Raw genomic sequence first — 8816 nt, 5'->3', positions numbered from 1 at the left:
ACAGATGATAGGCATGTTACATTTGTTAGATGGTCGGATGATGACCATCTGCCACAGAGGAAGGCATGCAGAATACAGCAGCAGAGCCACAGCCAGGCTGTCTCAGTTCAGTTCCTGGCCCTATCACGTGCTGACTGGGGCTTTGGTTTCCATATCTAGAAAGTGGGGGACAGTGACTTTCAAAGGGTTGTATTATGAGTTAGTAGTAAACTGACCGGACCAGCACTTCATTTTCTTCCTCTTTTTAACATATAGTTTGATCATATTCTTCACCCTCCCCCAGCTCCTCCGGGAGCCTCTCCACCTTCCTACCCACTCAACTTGGTTTGTTTTGTTTTTAGAGACAAGGTTCTCTGCCTTGAACTCAGAGATCTGCCTGTGTCTGCATTGGAGCTAAACATCTGCATTGGAATTGAAGGCATGAGCCACCACCAACCGGTCTTTCTCTTAATAGCAAAACAAATCTCAAAAAACATGGAATCTAATTTGTGTTGGCCAGGTGCTCCTCTTCACGGGAACAGTGACTCATTTTAAAGGGTCGTATACTTTAGAATATTTATCTCTTTGATTTCTTTTCTGATATCATAAAATTCTTTTGACTTCTTTTCCTTCTCTGTATACACTCTGTGATTTTTTTCTTTCCTTATTTTCCCCAGCCTTCCAACATATTTTTCACTATGGATGATGTGGTCAAAGTTGGGGACTTTGGACTAGTGACTGCCATGGACCAGGATGAAGAAGAGCAGACTGTTCTGACTCCAATGCCAGCCTATGCCACACACACAGGACAAGTGGGGACCAAGCTCTACATGAGCCCTGAGCAGGTGAGTCTTGTGGTTAGCCAGGCAGTGGGATAGCTGTGCCTAATGGGTCTTCTCCATGTCCTCCAGACAGTGCCCAGTAATTCACAGCCTAAAAGGGGCAGAAGAGTGAGAAATGGCAGACACATTTTCACCTCTGAACAAGAAGTTGGCGAGAGACTTAGAGAGCCGGGCATGGTGGCTCATGGCAGTAATCCAAGCAGTCAGGAGGCTGGAGCAGGATGATTGCGATGAGTTCAAATCCAGCCTAGGTTACAGAATGAGACTTGTCTCAAAAACCCAAAGAGAAAGAGCAGGAGTGTGGAGAAGAGGACAGACAGGTGTGGTAAAATATGCATGTAATCCCAAAACTCACTGAAGCAGGGTTGCGAATTCAAGTCTAGCCTAGGTTACCTAGCAAGTTCAGGCCAGCCTGGGTGACATAACAGGAATATGTCACAAAGACAGGGGAGGGAGGGACTAAGAAGATGAAAGAACAAATTTAGGTTAGCTGTAGAAACTATATTATGCAGTGCACAGCAATTAAAATGCAACCAGGATTCCCAGTCTCACAAGCCTCATCTCAACCCGAGAGTCTGAGTTCTCGCTTATGATTGCTTTTTTAAAAAGTTCAGCTCTGCAAGCCTTCAAAAGAAAATTTGCTGACTGGGAATTGTCTTGATTCTCTTCTTCAAATATACTATCAGGCAAAACTTAGTTGTTGCCCAACCTGCTGCCCTCTTGTGGTATATACTCAATTAACTGTTCTTCAAAGAGCTTTTCAAACAATAGTTCATGTTCCACAAATTCATATAATTCAAATAAATATATACAAAAAAAATTTAAGTCTTAAAAACTTCATAATCCAGTAATGGGTTAATAATGCTTTTTTCTCTTTATATATTCATCTGTCTTCTATGTAGGGAATATGGAAAATAGAGAAAGAAAGATATAATAAAGAAAAGGGCATTTACTAAAAGTATGTATATAATATAATATTGTCATTTCCAGCTATGTGCACATACACTTACCTTATATAAAACAAAAAAAATGTTTTATTGGAAACCAAAATTGGAATTCTATTTCTAAAATATGGCTTTCATGTATTTCTGGCCACTTAAACAACACTCTTGTTTGTGAAGCATTCACTCAGTCCAGATTGCTCCATGTTAGTGTCAGTTTTGCTGTTAGGCTTGTCGCTGGATAGTGTCCCAGCATTTCTGTCACATGTCATGAACTGAATTGGATGGGATCAAGCAGCAGCTGTCCAGGTTTACACCATCCAAAGACTGTCTGCAGGTATCTTTCTTCCCTGTACCGCTGTGGGCAATGTCCTTGAACACATTTTCTTTGAACCTTTTTCTGAGGTGGTAGTGAGGGGCAGATAAGGGACAGTGCAGATAGATTGCTGTAGTCACTTTAGAAGGAAGGATGGTGACACAGCTGATACAGCCACTGGAACTTTCCTCCTGCTGTTTTATGAGCAGAAGCAAGCCTCTGCCACCTGCATAGAAGGAACCAGGGAGGCAGGTACCTCACCCACCTATCCCCTCTCCCTCCCCTCGTCCAGCAGTGAGATGAGCCAGGTCCAGAGCTGTTTACCTGGAGTTTAGTGACTGGCCTAAGGAACTGTTCATAAATAAAGGGCTGTCTTGAGGCACCAGGAGTTCGCTTTGCATTTGAATGGGGTTTTTCCTTAGTAGAGCAGATCAGTTGTGATGCGTAGCTTCATGGTATCAGGAATTTATTGAGGGCCTGCTCTGTACTTTCCCCAGTGCTGAATGATGGGAAAGGAACACAAAAGCAGCAGATCTCTTCCCTGCCAGGACTGGGAAAGAACAAGAAATATACACATGAAAAATGGAGCTATGCATACAAAGCAGTCTGCAATTAAGTGCATAATGAAGGCTCACGGGTTGATTAGTGGCTTGGAGTAATGACCGTCTTCAGGAGTCTGCAGGACTATGTGATTAGAAATGAGATTGGCTTGAGATAGTGTCGCTTTGAAAAGCTTCACCTCAGGGGGGCCAGAGCAACCCTTACAGACTCGGCACACAAGGCTCCAGGTTTCTGCCGATTCTGCTGATGCATATCTCAGCTTTACCTGGGCTTTCCCTCTGTAATGCTGAGTGGTGTAATTACACCTGCCCACAGTGGAAGAGGGCGGGGAGAGAGCCTTAGCAGTTAACTCTTTGCTAACACTTTTACACAGACACTTCTACCCAGAGGTACTAGGTCAACTCTGGGGTTCACAGATGCTGTCATAGCAACTGGACCATCTGTGTTGATGACATGAGGATATGCTCTCTCTGGGGTGATTTCTTACATAGTTGTATGTTATTCCAGATTCATGGAAACAACTACTCCCATAAAGTGGACATCTTCTCTTTGGGCTTGATTCTGTTTGAATTGCTTTACCCGTTCAGCACGCAGATGGAACGAATCAGGGTAAGTACATCTTGCTCCCAAAAGGATAAGGTTAGAAAGAGAAAATTATTTAAAACTTAACAAGAGTTATGTTTTTATTATGTTTAATGTTTTAAACTGTGTGTGGTGTGTGTGTGTTACCTGGGAGCAGAAGGGATCATGTGAAAAACAGGGCTGTTCTTGGATGTTCCTTTTGCATGAATTCATCATAATCGTCACAGTGTTTTGCATTTGGTACCTTTGTGATCAGTGAGAGCCAGAGGGGGTGACAAGGGTCACATGAGTGGGAGAAGGAACTGCTGGTGACAGTTGACTGGAGGACACTGGTACAAAGGACAAGTGACACATGGCTAGGTTTTTCCTTCTCAGAACAAATCATGACCATGGGTTTTCAGGCACGCAGTACTAAATGGGTGTGGTAGCGCACACCTTTAATCCCACCCAGCACTTGGGAGGCAGAGACTGGCAGATCTCTGGGTATTTGAGGTTGGCAAGATCCACGTAGTAAAATTTCAGGACAGTCAGGGCTACTACACTAGCTACCTAGTGAGCTCTGTCTAAACAAAACAAAGATACCCAACTAAATAAAGAATCAAGAGTTACCAGTCCATCAAAGGCACTATTGAGAAAGTGGGGAGTGTGGGCTCAGTGGTTGAAAGCCTTTCACAGACAGACAGACATGTGCACACACAGTGCATATAGACACATACATTAATAAAAATAAAAAGTGAAAAGACAGTCTGGAGTGTTATCAGTGGGGAGTATGTTAAAAGATTAAACAGTATTTTTTCTTTCTTTTTAGACCTTAACTGATGTAAGAAATCTGAAGTTTCCACCACTGTTTACTCAGAAATATCCTCGAGAGGTATGTATAGTTCTTAGCGTCTTTCTCTGAAATTGTGTTCTTAAATTCACCCTTAACCATAAAGGGTCCTTAGTCACTGGTCAGCTTCCCTTTTCAGATGAGACAGTTGACCTTCTAGAGCACGGTTCTTTGAAGTCAAAGGCCCCTTTCACAGTGGTTGCCTAAGACCACCAGAAAACATAGATATTTACATTATGATCCATAACAATAGCAAAATTACAGTTATAAAGTGGCAACAAAGGTAATTTTATGGTTGCGGTCACCACAACATGAGGGATTATGTCAAAGGGTCACAGCATTAGGAAGGTTGAGAACCATGTGTTAAAGGGCCAGTTTATAGGACTGCCCTTGACTCTGTTACCTGCCGGGGTCATGCCTGAGGCTTACTTCATAAAGAACCCTCACAGGAGCAGAGTTACATTAACTCTTTCTGTTGGTGATTTGGCAAGCGATCTCTAAAAATGACTTATCTTGGGGGCTGGAGAGATGGCTCAGCCATTGAGAGCACTGACTGCTCTTGTAGAGGAACCCAGGTTCAATTCCTAGCACTCACATGGCAGCTCCCAACTGTCTGTAACTACAATTCTAGGGGACTCAACATCCTTCCACAGGTAAAGCAAACACCAGTACACATAAAAAATAATAATAATAATTGGGACTTGAGAGATGGCTCAGTGGTCAAGAGCATTGCCTGCTCTTCCAGAGGTCCTGAGTTCAATTCCCGGCAACCACATGGTGGCTCACAGCCATCTGTAATGAGGTCTGGTGCCCTCTTCTGGCCTGCAGACATACACACAGACAGAATACTGTATGCATAATAAATAAATATTTTTAAAAAGTAAATAATTTTAGAATGGCTTCTCTTAAACAAAAGTCCCCGGTTACTATTGATTCGGCATGGGAGCTAGTCAGACCACACAGAAAGCTGTTTGGAAGATTAGGGGAAGATTAAGCTAATCCTCAAATTAAAAATAAGCTCTAAAGTTGTCTTTTTCTTTTTGTAACTTTTTTTTCCATAGTGCGTTTGGGTCCACAAGCTTATTGCTTTAATATTTACACATTGATAAATCCTGACTTTTAAAGTACTTTATCAAGATTATTGTAGATTGTTGTGTATTCATAAGATGAATTTTTTTTTTAAATCAGGTGACATCTGTTTCTCGAGGTTGTAACTCTAAAACCTTTCCTTTTGTTGTAAAACACCATTTACACCCAGATAGCCTCTGTACATCTGCAGCGGGGCTGATAAGCTAAATCCAGCCTGCTGTCTATTTGTATTGTGTGTGTGTGTGTGTGTGTGTGTACACGTGCACAACTATGGAAGTTAGAGAACAACTTTTGGGGTTTAGTTCTCTACCATGTGGGTCCTAAGTAGCCAGCTCAGGTCATCAGGCTTGGCAGCAAGGGCCGTGGAAATGGCTCAGTGGGTAAGAGTGCTTATTGAGGACCCAATTGGAATCCCCAGCAACCACATAAAAGTTGGACGTGCCTACACACACATTTTTACCCTAGCATTGCAGAGGCAGAGGCTTCTGGGGCTTGCTGGTTGCCATCCTGGCTCCAGGTTCAGCGAGAAACACTGTTTGAAGAGATAAAGGTGGAGAGTAGAGCAGGATCCTGACGTCCTCCCCTGTGTCTACAGGGCTCACGTGCACATACCACCTACACACGTGTGCACAGAGTGATGGAACCCGGCCACGCTCTTTACATATTCTCTATGACTGTTTTGGGGCTTCTGTGACAGATGACTAATTAGATAAGGTTCACACACTTAAAACAGAGTAGTTTTCCTGAAGCTGAGGCTATAGCTAAATAAAGACCGTTTACCTACTACCTGCAGGGCTCCAGCTCCTGTACTGCAGATCCAGGACAGTGTGTGTGTGTGTGTGTGTGTCTGTGTCTGTGTCTGTGTCTGTGTCTGTGTCTGTGTCTGTGTGTCTGTCTGTGTGTCTGTGTGTGTCTGTGTCTTTGTGTGCATATCTGTGAGTATATGTGTATTTATTTGTTTGTTATTTTCCATAACTTAAAAGACTGCTTAATAATCTAAATCTAGAACTATTAACACAAAGCCATTTTTATGTTTCAGCATATGATGGTTCAAGACATGCTATCTCCATCCCCCACGGAGCGGCCTGAAGCCACAAACATCATTGAAAATGCTGTGTTTGAGGACTTGGAGTTTCCCGGGAAAACGGTTCTGAGACAGCGGTCCCGCTCCGTGAGTTCATCTGGAACAAAGCATTCCAGACAGCCCAGCTGCTCACATAGCCCACTGCCTGGCAACTAGCCTTCAGCTGTGCCAGCAGCCCTCACAGGTGGCAAGGAGCAGACACCTTGAGGAATGTGGCTCTCTACAGAGGTGGACTCAGAGTTTATGCTTTGATCAATTTGAATTGGTACCAATTTTTCTAAGTCAGACTGGATTATGGTCCTAATCCAGTTTCCTCTTAACTGAACTTCAAGGAAAGGGCTATGTAAATGACATGTGGACTTGTTTCTTGTTGGTGTCCCAAAACTAGATCAAGGTTTAGAACCCTCACTTTTTGCCAGGAAGTAGAAATAATCCCGGGAATGATCCGAACTATAAGTATCTGTAGCACAAAAGAATAAAAGACCCTCCCACTTGGTGACTACCCGCTCTAGAAATACGCTTTCTAGAGATACAAGGATGGCTTGGGAAGTGATTGTTACAAAGCTGACTCCATTTTTGTCCCTGGTGGGCACTTGGCACGTCTGCACTATTTGGAAGGCACATAGCACAAGCTGGGTCAAGGTTCATGTCAGTAGTGTCATAGTCTGTCCCGCAGTTTTGAGTAACTTCATTCCTTAGGTGGTTACAGGGAGTGCCATGAGCTTTTTGTACTTTTTACCTCCAATAGTGGGGAAATGAAGCTTTCTATGTATTGGTCTAAGGCTCTGATCTGGGGTTTTTAAAAAAGAAGCTATGATAAGAAATGAATCATCTATTACGACTAACTTCTTCAATTATGTATTTTATCCTAATAGAGACTATCTTCTCTGTAATACTACAAGTGGGTACATCCCCAAAACTGATTATAGATAAGTTTAATCATCTCAACTTGCTAACATGTTTTTATTTTTCCTGTAAATATGTTTATTTTTATTTATAAAAATTCTGAAATCAATCCATTTGGGTTGGTGGTGTACAGAACACACGTGAGTGTGTTAACTATTATGACTTCTTTCAAGTCTAAATGATTTAATAAAACTTTTTTAAATTATATTTACAGTTGACTCTTTTTTTAGAGAGTTTGCAGATGGTTTTCTAACTTGCAGAATGGCATCAAAGGGCTCTGGAATGTTATACCCCTTACTCCAAGAAAATGTATTCCTTTTAATTTTTTATTTTTATTAATGTATGAGTATATATCTGCCCCAGGTGCCCAGATGCCAGCAGAGGCTGGATGAAGATGTCAGATCCCCTGAGCTGATGTGGTTCTGGGTACTGACTCAGGACCTCTGGAAGAGTAGCAAATGCTCTTAACCTAACAGCTGCGCCGTCTCCAACTCTATGAAAATTTGTCTGTCTGTTTTTCTTCCCTCCCTCCCTTCCTTCCTTCCTTCCTTGTGACCAGGCTGGCCTCAAACTCACAGATCCGCCTGCCTCTGCCTCCCAAATGCTGGGATTAAAAGCGTGCGTCACCACCTGGCAAAAACTTATTCTTAAACTCTTCAAGACAAGTGTCTTTTCTGTTACTTCCTTCCCAAGTTCACAACACTCATAATCAAAGATAGGTTCTGTGCCCCACTCCATGTCAAGGACTGGAATATAGAGGTCCACGCCCCCCGCATGAGAGCCCGAAGAGGAAAGGAAGGTGGTATTAGTAGTTATGCCCATCGGTGTGGGCCTAATTCCCAACTGTGCCTGTCTTTTCCTGTTGCTGAAATAAAAGCACTCAAGGAAAAACTGACCCTCAGTCCCAAGGAACAGTCCATCATAGGAGGGAAGTCAGTTCATCAGGAGTGTGAGGTAGCTAGTCACAGTACATCTACATCAGAAAGGAAAGAACAATACATGAATGCTGGTGCCCAGCTTGCTATCCCTATTTTATTACAGTCCAGGATCCCCTACTGTGGGAATACTGTTGTTCCTTTGCGAAACTACAGCTCCCAGCGTTCCCCTAGATTCCCAGAAGCCTTTGCATTCCTCGTTAAAAGGCAAGGGTCGCCACGACCCCCCTTCCCCCCCTCCTGTCGTTTCTGCACACCTGTTCCTACCTGCCGTTACCCCTCCCCCATTAAAGTGCACCCACGTGGGACCGCCGCGTGTCTGTGTCTCCTTTCCCCGCGTAACGTCTTCACCTTCTAACCCTGCAGACAAGAAAGCCAGCAAAATAAGAACAACAAATACTTCTGCCTGAATTAAGATGAGTCATAAACCCACATGATGTATCTACACCCAAGGGCTTGTTGAAGGCTCAGTCTCAGACATTCAGAAGCAAAACTTTGGAGACTTGGAAAAGTGATTGGCTCAGAGGGCATGAGTCTGACCAATGGGCTAACTCATAATTAGATGAGCTGGAGCCTATAGAAACAAGTGAGTGGTTAAGAATGTTTAACCTATGCCAGCGGGTGGCCGGGCACACCTTTAATCCCAGCACTCGGGAGGCAAAGGCAGGCGGATCTCTGTGAGTTTGAGACCAGCCTGGTCTACAAGCGCTAGTTCCAGGACAGGCTCCAAAGCTACAGAGAAACCCTGTCTC

General features: G+C 43.4%; 1 protein-coding gene across 2 annotated transcripts in view; it reads left to right on the top strand.

Annotated features, from left to right (window-relative positions):
* Eif2ak3 (eukaryotic translation initiation factor 2 alpha kinase 3) overlaps window positions 1-7336 on the top strand; it is a 72387-nt gene extending 65051 nt beyond the window's left edge. The window contains exons 14-17 of one of the 2 annotated variants that reach the window (XM_005364776.2): window positions 657-824; window positions 3147-3248; window positions 4030-4092; window positions 6179-7336. In XM_005364776.2, the coding sequence (XP_005364833.1) occupies window positions 657-824; window positions 3147-3248; window positions 4030-4092; window positions 6179-6379 (534 nt within the window). In that variant the 3' untranslated portion in view covers window positions 6380-7336. Of the gene's footprint in view, window positions 1-341; window positions 624-656; window positions 825-3146; window positions 3249-4029; window positions 4093-6178 lie in introns of those variants that run through there. The other variant, XM_026787981.1, reaches the window with a different exon arrangement.
* The last annotated feature ends 1480 nt before the right edge of the window (window positions 7337-8816 follow it).

This window comes from Microtus ochrogaster (assembly GCF_000317375.1).
Source record: "Microtus ochrogaster isolate Prairie Vole_2 chromosome 14 unlocalized genomic scaffold, MicOch1.0 chr14_random_3, whole genome shotgun sequence".
Taxonomy (NCBI): Eukaryota; Metazoa; Chordata; class Mammalia; order Rodentia; family Cricetidae; genus Microtus; species Microtus ochrogaster.
Note: the sequence above shows the minus strand (reverse complement) of the source record. Positions and strands in the feature narration are given on the sequence as shown.